At 36.4% G+C, this 17166-nt stretch overlaps 1 protein-coding gene across 1 annotated transcript in view; it reads right to left on the bottom strand.

Moving 5' to 3' along the window:
* The window catches only part of Bruce (BIR repeat containing ubiquitin-conjugating enzyme), a 72771-nt gene that overhangs the window by 35147 nt on the left and 20458 nt on the right, over positions 1-17166 (bottom strand). The window contains exons 15-27 of the mRNA XM_072296876.1: positions 16103-16415; positions 14867-15118; positions 12885-13099; positions 12059-12211; positions 11507-11592; positions 10314-10625; positions 7980-8129; positions 7259-7456; positions 6403-6609; positions 5532-5743; positions 2848-3101; positions 779-957; positions 313-408 (exon numbers count right to left, since the gene is read on the bottom strand). Of these exons, the coding sequence (XP_072152977.1) occupies positions 313-408; positions 779-957; positions 2848-3101; positions 5532-5743; positions 6403-6609; positions 7259-7456; positions 7980-8129; positions 10314-10625; positions 11507-11592; positions 12059-12211; positions 12885-13099; positions 14867-15118; positions 16103-16415 (2627 nt within the window). The remainder of the gene's footprint in view (positions 1-312; positions 409-778; positions 958-2847; positions 3102-5531; positions 5744-6402; positions 6610-7258; positions 7457-7979; positions 8130-10313; positions 10626-11506; positions 11593-12058; positions 12212-12884; positions 13100-14866; positions 15119-16102; positions 16416-17166) is intronic.

Raw genomic sequence — 17166 nt, 5'->3', positions numbered from 1 at the left:
GAAACTGAACTAAGCGCCAATTTGAGTTCCTTTTGAGGAATTTAGAATGCCGGATAGTGCGTTCTGTCAAACAGAACTAAGCGCCATGGAAAAGCATTGCAAGTATAGGACGGAATGAGCCCGGCGCCCGGTTCCACCGCCAATCCAAGCCCCCCTCTACCTTCCTCCTCCTATGGCGCTTAGTTCCGTTTGACAGAAATACGTCCAATTAATCGTCTTTCCTTTCTTTCTTTCTTCCTTTTAAGGGATTCAATACGGCAAATTATGAGCCAGTAAAAGATAATCAATATTTATAAAGGGCAAATAACAAACCTGAGACGATGCTTTCATTTGCTTCTTTAAAAGCTGACCCTTGAATTTGATTCTAATTGATAATTTGTTTGCTTGATTACAAAGAGCAGATGCAGCCTGAAAATATAAATCAGTTCATTTGAAGGCTCGCGGGAGTTTCAATTTCAGGTTGCGATCGACCAAGAAAAATTGAATCATTTGAAAAAGAATTGAAAAGAAAAACTTTGAACCTGCTCAGAGCAAGTTAGTTTCAGATACTTAAAAATAAACTTATAAAAGGGAATGGGATAGAGACAAAAGAGAAAGGATGAAGTTTAGATTTTGTAAGGATTGGATCAGATCAGTATGGGCTTTGTCAGGTAGATTTAGTGCATTGGGAATAACTTCAGTTTCAGAAAATTAGTAATTTTTGTAAAGAGGGTGAGTAAGGGGGAAGGGACATATTAGGAAAATAATATGAAAAAAAAAAAAGAATAGAGATGAGTACCTGTGTTGAGGCTTGAAAAGCTTCTTTCGCCACCTCTAAATCTTCCAACTGTTGTTTGTGCTGCATTAATTTTTTATGTAATTTGCGGCGGCAGTGACGGGCTGAGTTTATATTATCAGCAGTTGATAATTTCCTCTGAAGAGTGTAATCTCCTTGGATGAAGTTCCATTTAGAAAGCCCTATAATATAAATAAAAAATTGAAAGGTCCATTTGTAAGAGGTTACATGATCAAGCATAGAGCTTGAGGATGGACGGCGCATCGAAGAGTGTGACAAGTATAAGTATCTCGGTGTCTGGCTGGATCAGGATGGAAGGATGGATAGAGCAATTAAGGACAGGATCGTCCAGGGCAGGAGAGCCATCGCGATGCTGAACGGGGTGCTCTGGGATCAGAGCATTTCAAAGGCAAACAAGCACCGGATATATGACGCCATCGTTAAAAGTATCGTGCTCTATGGTAGTATAATGTGGCCTTGACGAAAAGAACACAAGAAATGTTGAGGGCAACTGAAATGGATTTTTGGAGGCGATCTGCCGGCATTTCGAGACGGGACCGTGTCCGTAATGAAAGAATTCGCCAGGTTATGAAGGTTGAGAAAGATATCGTGCATGACGTCATGTCCAGGCAGTTATGCTGGTATGGACATGTGCAAAGAATGTCGGAGGAGAGGTTGCCCAAACAAGTTTTGGATTGGGTACCACCTGGAAAGAGGCGACAGTGACGTCCCGTAAAGGGTTGGCGGCAGGGCGTTGATGAAGAGATGTTGCGGTGTCAGTTGCCCGATAACCTCTGGGAAGACAGGCATATGTGGCGTTTGGGTGTCGTAGAACGCCAGAGTGTGTTGTAAAGCGACTTTATATATATATATACATGATCAAGCTTGGAAAAATAAAACCAGTTTGCACCAAAGATTTTGGTTTGCTTTGCAGAGGAAAGTCTCTACAGTAAAAATAAAATACTCAAAAATTAAGAATTGAATTACAGATGAAAATGACATTTAGTGCAACAGCTGCAACTGAACTGAAAGTCAGTGCTTGAAGAACTAGCTAAATAACAGGAACAAAATAAAAAGACACACAACTTGATGAAGTTTCCAGACTATGGCCTTGTCTCCACAGGCTGTTTTACAAGATTGGTCCCAGGGAAAAATACCAATGCCGAAGTTCGGAAAAATATTGGGTTAATCAATACTTTTCCCAGTGCCAAGTATGCTCCTTGTACCCCTAGGACCAACTAAAAGAGGACGAAGAAGTGAAAGCAAACTGTGCAACATTTTGTTCTTTACTCCACTGTTCATATTTGTTTGGTTCTAATAATTTGTCTCATTGTTAATCTTGTACAATCATTATCTTGGTCCCGGTTAAATACTTGTTTTTTACTATGTGATTTATCTTCCTGCGCCAACTTCCTGTCTTGTGGAGACCGTATCAAGGAAAAACCCTGGAAGTTTTATTCCTGTAGTTCGAACTTGGGACAAATCCCATGAAAACGTCCCGTGGAGACAAGGCCTATTCAAAAGGTGTCAAAATCTTCATTTTAAAGATACAGGGCTTCCTGAAAGCATACATCAATTTCTGAGGGAACACTTTCTATTTACAGCAATATTTACCTTAAAGAGTATAAAATTTTAAAAAAAAATAACTCTAAAACTATTGATGCACATATGATTCACCTTGCTGAATGCTCTTTTTCTAATAAATCATGGAATACATAATGCTTTTTTCTATGGTTGCCTTCAAATATTTCATCAGTAAGCTATTAATGCACCTCATTTTATTGTTGCTGTGGTTTTCATACATTTTTTTCCCTTGATTTTTCACATTTAAAATCGAATTTTTATTGGATTTTTCGAAAATGTTTCTTCCACATAGGCAACTTTCCGCCGGCAACGAAAGTCACGAATTCATCTTAATCATAGTTTTTTTTACATTGCCTCTCATGGTAGTGTCAAGGGATGGACTAGGGACAAGAGAAAATGTCCGCTCCAAATTGCCATCTAATCGATTTTGATTTCAAAAAGATACGTTCTTTCTTGAAAAAGCTTCAAATACTAAAAGAAGAACATACCTCCTTTTGCAGATTTAAGATTTGTACTGTTGGAAGTGACTGAGTCGAGACATTGAATAAGGTAGAGAAGAAGCCATGTTATGAGAGATAGATCCATATGAACGGGTAGAAAACCAGGAGAAGGTTCTTGGTTATTTAAGGGTGACAGCAGAGTTACAAGCTCCATTAACAAAGTTTCTATTACATTTCTCCGCATTTCCTTATTCCGACCAGCAATAGACTTTTGAGCCAAGTACGTAAGTAAAACAAAAACTCTGGAAAAAAGAAAAGAAAATAATTAGTTTGACTCAAAGAATACACAAATATTGAGGTGGCTGCTCCAATAATTACCCGTATGGATGACAGAGTAAATAATGAAAACTCTTCAGTTGACTGATAAAAAACTTGTTCATGCAAGAGAGTGATTTTGAAAACTCTCAGTGGAGGAATACAAATTTTAATGTTTTACTTCTTCTAGAGTCATTAGTGAATATTCATCCTAATACATTCACTCATGAACAAGGTGCGGCTTATTTGGATTGCATTTTGCAATAACCACTGTCTGTGGCTCTCCTATAAAAGCACCTTTCTGCATGGGGAAACCAATGGCATAAAAGTTGTTCCTGAAATGAGCCAGAAATAGTGGTTCCTTAAAGCAAAATGTGGTCCATTTTAATCAAGTTTAAAAGTTGAGTCACACTGGGTGGCAGTCAGTTCAATCGATGAAAATAAAGAGCTATCTGGAATGGACATAAGTAAATATGAAGAATATTTAGATCAAGTGCAAAGCGATCGAAATTTCATGAAAAATTCTTTCCGTTGGCAGATTGACAAGCAGTTTGAAAAAAATTAAATTCCCTGACATTTCCCTGATTTCTGGGACAAAAAAGGCCAAAAAACCGGCAAAAACTGTAAAGCTCCATGAGAGTCGGAAAAAATAATTCTCTGGCATTTCCCTTACAAAAAGGAAAAATATTCCTAATTTTTGACACAGTTGAACTGATCAGACGGAACTTAGAATTTATTTTATGTTTTACGAATATAATGTGATGAATAGAGCAAAACATATGGTGCCTGAACTTGTGGCAGATATTTTTGCCTCATTTTTAAAATTTAAAAGACATCAGCAGAAATTCTGTTAAAACTTCAGGTTTCGATTTCATTTTCCTGTAATTTGATTAATCACCAAATTTTTTTAAAAAAAAAACTTTTAATCAATATGAGCACCCTTCAAGATTCATTTTTCAAAAAATCCATGTTTCTCAATTTCCCTGACATGAAATCACTTGCAAAATATAATTCCCTTACATGCAGAATTTCCACGGATTCCCTAACATTTTCCCTGATTTCCTTGACACAAAAAAATTTACCTGACATTTTCCAGTCACTGGACATCCTGAGTTTTGCTATCCAAAGCTTCAGAGTTTCAAAGAATCCTTTTTTTTTCACTTCTCTTCAATACCCAAAAGATGCAAAGTGCTATAAGTTCTATCAAATGCAATAATATCTAGGGCTGTGCGAATAGTGAATTTTCCGAACGAAGCGAATAGCGAATAATTTCGAGGCGACTATTCTCGAATAGCGAAGCGAATAGCGAATAATTAAAGTCAATTATTCACAGCTACGAATAGTAAAACGAATAATTTGAAATGACTTTTTTAAGTGTGAAAATTTGCAAATATTACAAAAGTCGACAAAAAAAGTATGATTAATTTTTTTAAGAACTTGCTCATACACCTGCACAGAAAACAATGAAATATCTATGATAGTAGCCTAAGCTGTTAAGAATGTGTTTGAAGATCCCTGGATGCTGGCCTGACTGTGCCTGCAGTTACGTATGCATTCCCAGGATTTGAAGTTAACTGCGCGGCAGTCAAGCTAGTATCGAAGGATCATCAGACACATTTTAGTATTTTATTTTTTTTTGGTGTAGATGAATATGTGTTTAGAACTTTTTTTTCCTATTTCAGACATTTCTGTGTCTTTCAATCCTTAATTTGGGCTCTTCGCTTATTCCAACCTTCCCTCCCACAATACTCCTGCCAGATATTGCTATTAATTTAACTTTCAATGTGTGGTACTCATGGAGCAACGAAGATACGTGGGCCAATCCCAATCGCGCTCGCTGTTCGTAAACTTGGCAAAGTCTGTAAAGATCAAAGGAGACCCGCCGTTCGCGATGTCTCAGATGGAAGGAGAGGTCTTATGCAGGTCCTCGCAACGTTTCACGATTGCCAATCGGAAATTTGTTAGTTTTGATGGCGCAAATATTTGAGAATTCGTTCCTCGTGACGGCGCGAATATTTGAATATGTCAGTTCAAAAATTCACTATTCGCGATGGCGCGATCATTCGCGATTTGCGAATAGTGCGCGAGGCGGACGAAGCGAATATTCGCCGAATATTCGTGGCGCAAACAGTCGGAATCGCGAATATTCACACAGCCCTAATAATATCCTATCTCATAATTAGTAGATCAATGATTAATTTTTGAACTAGGGCGTGGCGTGGATTGGATACCATCGAAATTTTGCTTGCTACAAAGTTTGTAGGATCAGTAAAAATTTATTCTTGAAGGCGAACAGTCAACCCTACCTTCACACACCTTTCGGTTCAGTAATTCATGCTCCTTTATAAGAGGAAGTTCTGATGTAAATTTTAATTTTTCATTAGAATAACTCGACATCCTATATTATAGTAACTTACCTGTCCTGTGGAAAGATCCTTTTTTGCGTCGATGAGTACAGGTTTGTGAGAATACTAACAAGGAATTTCCCCCACCAAGTCTGATAACTGCACGCTCGTAAAAGAAAAGTGCACATTGATATCTGAATGCGAGTATTTTCATTGACACAGAATTGATAGAAGAGATTCTCACACATGTCTTGATCTAAGGAATTGTAAAATGACTGTGGAACCTGGAAAACAAGAATATAAGAATTTAATACCATCTAAGAAAATACAATGATACTTTCATTATTTCCTGGATTATTGGTAGAAATAGGGTAGATAAAGGAATTAGGATTGAATGACGGGAAAATTGTCATTGTGCACTGAGGCTGATTCACATGATTAAGAAAATTGTTTTATAGTTTCTAACTTCATGAGGATCTTCAGCGATCCTGAACTGCGATCGGCTGTCATACCAGTAAACTGTTCTATAGAACTCGCCACTTGTGAAAAGAGCTAATTATTTCTACTTTTTTTTAATAAAATCTTTCGGCTCACAAAAAGCAATACTCAAATTTATCTTCTCTCAGAGATGAGATTTTTTAAAAATGGAAATCATAATTGGCCTCCCCCTCCAAAAAAAAGAAAAAAAAGAAAAAAAAAAAAAAAAAAAACCCATACACAATTGAAAAATAGACCTGAAAACCTGAAAATTATTTGAAGGGATGATGAAGTGGTTAGTATGAGGAGACTTTAAAAACATATATTATGCTTTCTCTTGCGATTATTTATAATAATTAAATCATAAAAGTACCAACAAAAAATTGCTAAAAAGAGTATCTTCATCTTCATCCAATGATTATAGAGAAGGAAACAGATAAGTAAAGAGTAAAATGGGATAACATACCTTGGAAACTGGCCCAATTTCGTAAACTATATATAAAAGAAGATCTAATACACTTTCACCGAGGACACACAGTTTATCAATACACGCATTGGTCAACATTTCTTTGGAATCACCGACAGCTTTGGTGCTCTTGGAGGGATTTAAACTCCGTAGCCTCTGAATAATGCTTTTCACAATGTTCAATTGATATTGATATGTGACACATTCCTGTTAAAAAATTAAAATGAAAAAATTATTTTCGAAAATCTTTTGATTTGGCAACAGTGTGAAGGGTCAGAGATGATTCTGAAGGGGTGCAAAAACCTATTGTACATTATTTATTGAGAAGTTGTGAGATATATTTGTCTCCTAAACTTACAAAGACCTGGTCGAGTTTGATGAGAAACATTGAAGTGCGTTCATTTTACTTTACACTGTGCCTCACAACTGGCTGCGCCCAAGCTCCTCTACACCCACCAATGGGTAGGAAGTGTGATTTTTTGGTTTAAAATAGGACTGTAGATTTTTCCCTAGGAAATTATTGGGTGTTTTTTAGTTGGGCGTATTTCATAGCCAAAAAAACGTATTTTCGCAGATCGGCTTATTATACCCCATTTGAACCAATGTAGTTTTTTCCACAATTTGGATCGCTTTGAAGGTTACTTAAAAACGATTCAAATAGACTTACATTTTAGTTAACTTATTATTTTTATGAATAAAACCAATTGGTAGCTGTTGTAACTCGACTTTCCAACAGGACAAAAATTAGCAACATCCTACTGGTCCAGATCCGACATCAATTGAAACTTAATTATTGTATTTTCAATCAGAAGCATCCAAAAATATACATATTATATATAAAAAAAAAATTGGTTACCTTGTACATAGCCGTCACTTTTTCCATGTCATCATAATCTTTATCTTCTTTAACCTTGTTAAAATATTGATGCATGTGTAAAATGTTAGGAGGCTCCACTGATATCAGAGGATTTAGATATTCCTTTAATTTGGCACAGCACAAAGCGTAACGACATTGAATATTTTCTAAAATGGAGTTAAGAACATTCAGCTGATTCTGTAACACAAGTAAAAATTATTAGGGTGGAAACTTGTTGAAATAGAGGATAAATAGACTTTGTTTTTGATATCTTGAAGCAGCTTGGTATAACCTTAGATCTTTAGTTCCGTTACTCTTTAAAACGAAATGCTTTCAAGAACGTTGAATAAAATTGACTAAACTTTTATTCCCTCCAGCTTGAGGTGCCAGGCTGATGTCTAGCTATTTAAATCAAATAGAATACTTAATTAATATGTTTTGCCTTGCAAACATACACAGGTAATCACAAATATAATTTAAACAAATATTTAGTAAAATCTAAAGCTGAGATTTGAGAGGTCTCGAGGAATAAACTTTGAACGACATTGACAGCATTTTCTTGGTCTGTTTCATTTTAGCAAAATCCTCCAAACAATGACAATTCCAACCCATTTGCGAAGAATCATTACGAACCAGTTTCACTTAAGGATAAATAATTGCCAGAGAAAAAGGAAAACACAAGTACTTTTTAAAAGAAGTTTCAAAAATTACGAATTCATACATTAATTTTTAGTTCGTCCGCAGCTGGCGCTGAACTTGAACAAGATTCAGCATAAGTTTCATCAGGCAACACAACAATATGTCCAAAGAATGATCCAACAGGGATTTTGCATTTGGTCATGCTCATTCCATAACGTCCAATTGTGGTAATCTAAAAATCCAAAAAAATCCAAATCAATATCAGCTGTGCAAAGTTTGTTATATGAAAGGTATCAAAAGCTATGAAACAGGTTAGGTTTATAGCTTTTGCTGCATTGCAGTTTCAAAAAAAGGAGTATTTTACATGCTTTTCACTGAGACAATGGATATTGCTGCAAAGCTTCAGGCATACTAATCTATTATTAATGAAAACATATTGTGCCCTTAAAGATACTTTATTCATCCAATAAGTCTGTTGCGCCCTGGAGATGTAGTCAAGCGAACAGACTTCCTTTGGATAAAATCGTATGAAAATCAGAAAAACACATCAAAAAAGTTTGAAATCCATTCTTTAATGTACAATCTGCATAATTTGTAGCATGCTTTCTCAAATTTCCTGTGTCTGCGGGCAGTTTTTTTTCAATGGCTGGTAATCAGGTTTACCTAAAGGAAGACACAATAAACCACGAACTGTTAGAGACTAGCCTTTCTTAGATTTTTGATGATTTAAAGCTTTTGTTTTTGCAAAACAAAGAAATAAGGAGGAAACAAGCGCTTAAAAATGACTGAAATCGGTGGTGACAAAAAGTTTGCGAGATTGTTTGCTTATTGGGTTTTCTCACAGTACTAGTTATATTTTTAACCAATGGAACTCCTGGTGCCGCGAGGATCGGCATCTGAAGCGTTTGTATTTTTCTGTTCCTCAGCATCTTTTCTTGGCCCTACAGGAGCAATTTTGCACAAACAGGCTGGCAGTGAGCATGATGTGTGAGAGGCAGTACTCCTTACTTCTGAGTAGATCGGAGTGTGTCTAAACCCTTACGTAATTATGATCTCAATTTGATAGACCCTAAACACCTTGATGCTCCTCCCATTCTCTCTCCTTTTCTGCCCCTTGACCAGTAGTCATTCTGAAAGCTGCCTTTCAAGAAAAATGCTCAAGAGCTGGAGGTATTTTTGTGGTATATTGCAGTTTTTAAGAGACTAGTCTTGTTTGACCTCAAATGAGCAATAGGCAAATTTCCATAATTGGATTGAGTTAACTTTTCCGACCAGATTGGCAGAGTTACGAATCTAAGGAGCAAAACGCTCTGCTGAAGTCAAGAACTAAACTTAGCTGCTTGATTAATTTTTGTCAATGTTTGCAACTATTAATGTCTCGAACCAACTTAGAAGGTGGGTCCAGAATTTTGAATAAGCTCATCATTGTTGCCAACATGAAAACCAAATGTTAAAGGCGCACTGTCTCCCAGAGGGAATTCTGGTTTGTTTCAACAGAAGTTGGCAGTGCGTCAAAAACTTGACCAAAGCCACTCGCAGAAATTCGCCTGATAAGACTACTTTGATGTCATGAAGTCAAGCAAACCTGCTGATGAAACTATGAAAAAACCCAGAGAGCAATTTCAAGGACAGGAAGGTAGAGAGTATGTTCATATCCTTAAAATTTATGATGTTTCTGAAAAACTTCTGTGGGTTGAAATGGGTCACTAAACCTTGTTTATTTTATTGAATGTTCTGAAAGTACAATGTGAGTAGAGAAAGTGGTGATTTTTCCGCATTTTTATGGAGCCGAAATCGCGGAGAAAGCCGCTTTTGAAAAATCTAAAAACTGCAAGACATTTCAAACGCACCCGAATGGCGGGAAACTGACGGTGTTGACGCACTGCGGTAGTCATATTGCAATCTTCTCTCATTTTCCTCTGATGTTTGTTAAAATAAAACGTGTTTCAATGTGGAATTGTTGCTCGTTTATTACAGCTAACATATGAATGAGATTCAAGTCTTGAATTCAAAAGATATAATTTCGACTTTAGTATTGTTTTCATATACAAAGAGTAGATAGACATTTGACGGAAGTCGTGGAAACCCGTGCCCGCTTCTGATTGGTGCCGGATGACATCATTCGGCGCGACGCGAAACCGGGGCGTTTTTTGCGTATAAGTTGAGCGATTTGAACTGCGCATTTCTTGGTTATTGAGTTACTTGTTCGCGTTTTTAATGTGCGCATCGTGTTCTACGCGTCATTTTCCTTCAAAAAACTATATTCGTAAGTCAAAATTCGTTCATGGTTTAGTGACCCATTCATAAATCTGGCAAAATTGTACGAATAAAACAATAAATAAAAGAAAATAGGTTTGATAGAAACAGAGACGAAAGTTTGGAAAGGATGGAAGTTTGCTGAGCAGTTTGAACTAACCTTCAAATATCGACAAAGAGGAGGAGGCTGTATGTCGCTCATGATGAGAGTTTTTGAGCCAATATCAGTTGCTAGAATCAGCCTTTGTCCATCTACATCTTCTCCCTTGATCCATATATCGATCGATAAAGAGAGAAGTTCGGCACAAGCAGGAATGAGGATATCAGTCAACAGAACTGTAGCTCCTAGATCTAAAACGACAAACCGCCTGGCTCCACTGTGCATTCTTTCGATTACAATCATGCACTGCAATGGTGCTGTAAGAATCTGTTGCCAGGGAAATTCTCCATTTTTTTCATCACTTGAGCATCCCTGCAAGATAAGATGTAGGAGAAATGTGAATGCTTAAACATAATTTTGTTGTGCAACCAGCAGGAGTTGTTCCAAGTTACGTTAATTGGTTCTGTCTTGCTAAGTCTTGCCTTGCCTTTCATTAATTTCAGTGATAGGCCACCTAACAAGGTATAAATTGCAGCACCTTGTTTCATGTTTTTTCTTCGAAATTAAATGTAAGAGGCACTTCACACAACAGGAAATTCAGATGTCAACTGTCAGGCAATATGTTGACAGGTATACTTAATACTGATGTAATGGAACACAAATCATAAAGAAAAAAGATGTTATTTGTGTTCAGACCATTTAACCATATTTGATTGTAAATCCTTGTATTTTCTTCAGGTGTTGATTTTTGAAAACTTTGAATAAAAAACAAGTTATTGTTTTATAATAATAGTGTATTCCGGGAGCTAACGAAAAATCTTGGTTATTTTTATTTTCCTCTTTTTTCCCCTTCTAAATGTTCGATTAAATATTGATAGATCACTGCTTTGTCTTCATCCGTGAAAATACTTTCATTTGTGTTTAGGGTTTTACAATAGAACTTTAGTATTAACTAAACTAATTATTCAAGAAAAAAAAGAAAAAAAAGACTTTGTCATTAAGCTTTGCCTGAAAAACTTTGCTGAAAAGCTTTGCCTGTAATTTTTTTGAAGAGTTGATTTGGACAAAAGCACAAATAAGGTAAATAAACTACGATGAAAATAAAATTATCGAAAAATGATACTGTCTTTCATTGATTGATAAGGTATTTTTTGGTTTGAGAGTTACTTAGAGGGCAAGGATGAAATCAAAGGACATAATGAACAGATACTGCAAACTTAAACTTGAAATCGTCAGAAGTATTTCATAGTTACCCAATCATTTTTCTGCTCTTCAACTGGGTTAAAGGAGGGAGAGGACCACGTGTCCAAGAGACAGCTCACGTTTGAGGTACTATTTCCTGAAAGTTTAAACATTTCAAACTATGAAATTTAAAACAGAAAAAAAATAAAAATAAAAGAGCAAAAGGCGATCAAATACTAAACATTCCTAGGTGATACAAGACCCATGAACAGGCTTTCAGAAGTAAGGTTCACGCTTTGGTTGCGTTCTTCTTGATTTGGCAAAATACAAGCAATGTAACAACTATATTTGTTGCTATCTGACAGATTGTATTTTGTGTGATATGCATCTCAATTTTATACATGTTTGGATACGTTTTAGAACGATTCAGAAGTATAAAAGTTACTGTTTTGAGCCAAATTAAATAACAAAGATAGGTGCAGGAGGCAAAAAAATCAAAAAATCTTAGGGCTGAGGGTTAAATCTTGACTTGTCTGGTTTCTGTAAGTTGTTGAACACTCGATGGTTCAGAATACAAAACAGGATAGATATTAATGGAAGTAATACCTGCAGCAAGGACTTACCCGAATCTATTTTTTCTAGTTTTGTGCCATCACTTGCAGAAAAACATGTGAAATGAAGAGGTTCAACCTCAAGCAATCCTTTCATGAAGTGGTTGGCTGTTAAGCCCCGGAGTCTATTTGAACTGATCGAAATTGACTCATCTGATGAAGCTCCTAGACATTGAAAAAAATAGCAAGGTGAATTGAGTATAATGTTGAACGAGGTAAAAACTTACAAACATACTGCTTTTTACTTACTCTCTTCATTTTCTTCAAAAAGAAAATATGAAAAATTAATATGTATTGAAGGACCTTCCAAAAAATGTCTCAGTATTCTTTCCCGAATAAGGAAATTAGGTCTCACCATGAGAAAGAACGCAAAAATTCCACCTAGATTACTTTTGAATTTTTGAAGCTTAAGGCCAGTATGCAAACACAACTGCTGTTTGCTCACAGCTTTCCACAAGGGCTGAAAGGAAAGTAATGGACAATTGCAGATAGCTCCAGATCCAAACAAAATAATTCCAATAAATTTTGCTTGTTACCTGGCTAAAATTATCCCCTTAAAACATTAAAATTTGAAAAATTTCCATCCAAATCGGTCAGCCTGTATCAAGTTTCCCACAAATTAATTTTTGATTAATGAAATTCGTGAAATATCTGTTAATAATTTAAGACACTAAGCTTAGAAGTAAAATATAACATCAAGTTGATGATGACATCGACCTTTCTTCACAAAGCCATCGTTAGGAAGTCTCCAGCCACTGAGTAATTTTCAATACATTATAAAAATAACAATGAATTTAATTTTGATTTTTAATGTAATAGAAAATAATAAGATACGAACTAGGGAGATCGAGTAGCTGGCGTAGATCAATTGGCTCTGATGCGGAGTATCGGGGTATTGAGTGGTGAGATAGCGTATTGGTTGAAGGGGCACAAGCACCAGGTTCAATGTGACCCACACATGTGAAAGAAACAGGCACTGAGAGAGGACGAGCTAAAACTGGAGGCTCCAGGTCAAATAATTCGCTTTCAAAAGGCGAGTTGTACAATCCGTACCTGCATTGAATAACAAAGATAAATAATCATTAATTTATAGATTATCTCAAGCTCCTGTTAAAAAATAAAAAGTGATGACTCAATCCTGAAGTAATAGGCATGAGATTAGTTGTAGGGGATAGAATGCTCCTGTTTCCACCGTATAACTGATTATAGTCAGAGATCTGTAGGCTATAAGAAAGCCCTGTATCTTCTAAAAGTTGAGTTAGTTGTGAAGTAAAAGACAAATCAACTTTGATCAGGTCTAGTAATACCCAGTTACTGCACTGCTTTAATTCCTGCTTTACAAAAACTAGTCCTTCTTGACTGATTGTTTGATGCTTTTTTATTTAGGTAATTTCTTCTCTTGGTTTTCATGCTTTTTTTTAAACCTAACCTTGCCATCCTCTTTTTCAATTGAGATTGCTGATTGAATTCAAATTGCAAGTGCTAGGATTAAAATAAGTCAATCTGAAAATATTTGACACAACCCACTTTGAATTGAACTTAGCTTTGTGAGAGATGGCGCCAGGATTATGGACTGTCTAATTACAATTACCGGCACAAAGAAAGTAAAAACATGATCGGAACTTTCTGACCTTTAAGTATAGGAATGACAAATTCTTGCGTGGGCACAATGAGTCAGTTAAATAAATATAGTGTCACATGAAAGTATTGAGTGAACTGCGCTTCTTACTTTTTCTTCAACTTCTTAGAATAACAGTATTGTAGCAGAGACGTACTCTACCTTGAGAGTACGCCTCTGATAGGAGCACCTCGGACATACGTGAGAGATCGCGTATTTCCAAGGTGATCGCAGGTAGGTGCTTTGGTTGGCGCGTGCCGCGCCAGGGTTACATCTTTTGGGCATTGCTATATAGCGGCGGCCAAGCGGCCAGCGAGTGGTCAGTTGCGTACATGCGTACTTGCCGGTGATCGCCACCTTAGTGCTTTAGACGTCATCGTGAGTTGGGCTATTTCCCCATCCCTTACGCCTTTACAGTATCTGGCAAAAAAATTCACTCAAAAGAGCAAAAAATTAGGGTGACCGTATCCGGGGTTAAAGTCATGCACTTGATGCTTTTAAGTGTGTGTGTCACGATCAATATGGCGGTAAAATCACAATACAAGTAGATGTCTATGTCATTTGACGTATTGTGTATTGATGATCAGCATGGCATTCTAGGTTAGGCTAAGCAATTTTGCAGAGTTTGATAATCAGTTAATGTACTTAACGGATTTTCCCAATACCACGTTCGCCAAAATTCTTTCTTTCGAAGGTTTCTATTATTTCAAGTTATAGTTGTTTGTATGTTCGTACCAAACCACAGAACTAACCTAACCTTGAACAAGATGTCAACAAAAATTCAACTGACAGCTTGAAGGTACATAGCAGGTAAGCAAAACTGCCGCAATTCATGAAAAATTGCTATTGCGCACATTTATCACATGTACACTTAAATTTAGATGGTGGTGGACACTAGGACGATACAAATATGTGTAAAAAGACCCCACAAAAGCAAGCTTTATTTTCCCATACGGTAGATAAATTGTGCGATATTACCGAGCACATTGCTAGTCTCATACCAAAAACTGTAGCTAACGATCATTTAAAAACTTAATCCTCTCAAGATTAACTGACCCAATGATGGCAAATGTAATCCGTTTCTCTATCAAATAGTTTCACGAAAGAAAAACAGTCTTTTTATTTCAGAATAATATCATTCTTTGGAGATTTTGAAAGCTCCAATCCGCCAAAAACTTAAAAAGGTAAACTAACTGACTTACCTGGTTTTAATCAAAGAATGGTGCATGTTTTGCCGAGATTGAAGTTGAGCACCAATTTGTTTTAAAAGCATCAGACATTTTCTGACTCCTATGGCGTTGTTGTCCAGGACGATTACTTGACTAAGTAATGAGAAGAACCAATGAAGTGCACCCGCTGACCAACACTGAGGGGTGCTCGGTAACCATTCAACTAGAGCTTCCAATAAACTTTTATCAAAACTTTGAGAGTCATCACCAAAATATTTCATTGTCCTGGTAAAAAAAAAAGATAAAATTTAAGTAAAATGATTACTTTCTATTCCAGTTATACTGGATAGTACAGTAGTATTTTGTTGACTTTTTTGATGTCAAGCTTTTCCTGAAAGTAATGTGAATCTGAAAAAGGAAGGTACAAATTCATGGCTATTGATGTAAATACATACAAGTTGCTTTTATAGCGCGCCCGGGCGTTCTATGACACCTAATTGCCATCCTTGTCTATTAAAGCACAGGTCATCTGGAAAATTGCACTTTGTACTTACATCTTGAATACCACCTATACACGATTTCGCTGAGCATTTTCTACATCTCCTTCCAATGTGGGTAAATTAAAGTATTAAATATAATGGACCCCGAGACAAGATACAAATTTAGGTATTCTGATAAATGTTTGTCAACCAGAATTTCACATACAGCCTGATTCGCGGAACGAAAATTACTGGAATCAACTTCTGACTAGGATATTAAAGTGTTTATTTTACATTGATTGATGATTACAGAAGATTTGAATTGCGTGGTCACAAGAAAAACAATAGTCTACTTGAATCAAATCACGCTTTACAAAAGTTTTGGCCGACTTCTTAGTCAGACAATATTCATTTCCTGCCTTGCTTTGTTCAATGTGTTAACAATGTGCAACAGCTCAGCCTAAGCAACAAAACTGAGGTTGCCATATTTTCATATCACAGAGACTGTTATGTAACATTCAATGTACGATTTGCTTCCCATAGACTTTTGTTTTTACATGAGTGGGAGGTTTAGGCATCAAATACATTAAGTATCTGGAATATGAGTTGATTTTGTTATGCGAATCGTGTTCTATGTGAGATTTTGGTTGTGAAACATGGATCAGAATCCTTAAATAGGAACTTCGTCTACTGGTCCATTATAATGCCTTCTTCACAGGGCAATCTGACCTTCCAATCAGGTGAGAATTTTAGTTTTACAAAAGGATTCAAAAATCTTAGGTATACTTACTCGCTACAGATAACTAAAAGCTTCACACATTTATGTGCAATGCTGCGTCCAGCTGAGATAAAACAATGTTGCATCAGCGGAGGAAGATTGTCTTTGATAATATTCACAAAATCTCTTTGTTTAGAAGTTAACTGTTTTCTTCCTCCGAGTCGAATACAAGCGATCCATATTAAAACATCCAAGGCCATTAATTTCATGACAATATTTTTATTGAACACAACATCCAATAATCTTTGAACTACATTGCTTGATTTAATCATGGCAATCCTCTGCAACCTAAAACGAGAGAAAAAGTTTAAATTAAACGCCTGCAATTACATTATACTTTGGACATTGAAACTTTGATGAGGAGCAAGAATCATGGAAATCAACAGAGTAATACTAGTAATTAAAATCAGCTCAGTAATACTGGTGGCAGTACTCAATCAACTCTAGAAACAAGAGTTCACAGCACTTTGCAAGAAATTTATTGACAGATTGTTGGTGCAGTGTCAGTGAGGATTGGGTCTTTTAACTCAATGGGTCAGTTGCGCTGGTCACAGAATCGTGTTGCGATGCTCGAATCTTGTCAATTAGCTAAAATTGATGAGATCTGTCTGAACAGCAACTTTCTAAATTCAATATTAACCAAGATATCGCGCTTTGGAAAATTCGGTTTATGACGTCATCCACCGCACCACCGCGGTAGTGACACCCTTGGTTTCTTCCACCTCAGTTTCATCCGAGTTCCACGTTGAGTGACCAGTGCAAATGTGCGTTTCACCGATTGATGAAAGCAAAGTGGAAGAAACCAAGGGTTTCACTAAGGCAGTGCGCAGTGGAGGATGTCAAACCAAATTTTTCAAAGCGCGATATCTCGGTTAATATTAAACGCAGAAAGTTGCCGTTTGGACAGATCTCATTATTCTTAACTAGTTTATGAGAATCAAGCACCAAAACACGATTCTGTGACCAGCGTAACTGACCCATTGCTAAAAAAATAATTTGAGATCTCTCACAGTTAAAACAAAGAATTGGACGTGGAAAAAAATGTCCTCAAATTCCAAAAAGGTTTTTGTCTTAAC

The sequence above is a fragment of the Bemisia tabaci genome, chromosome 2, assembly GCF_918797505.1.
Source record: "Bemisia tabaci chromosome 2, PGI_BMITA_v3".
In the NCBI taxonomy this organism is placed as follows: Eukaryota; Metazoa; Arthropoda; class Insecta; order Hemiptera; family Aleyrodidae; genus Bemisia; species Bemisia tabaci.
This window is presented reverse-complemented; position numbering and strand designations above follow the sequence as displayed.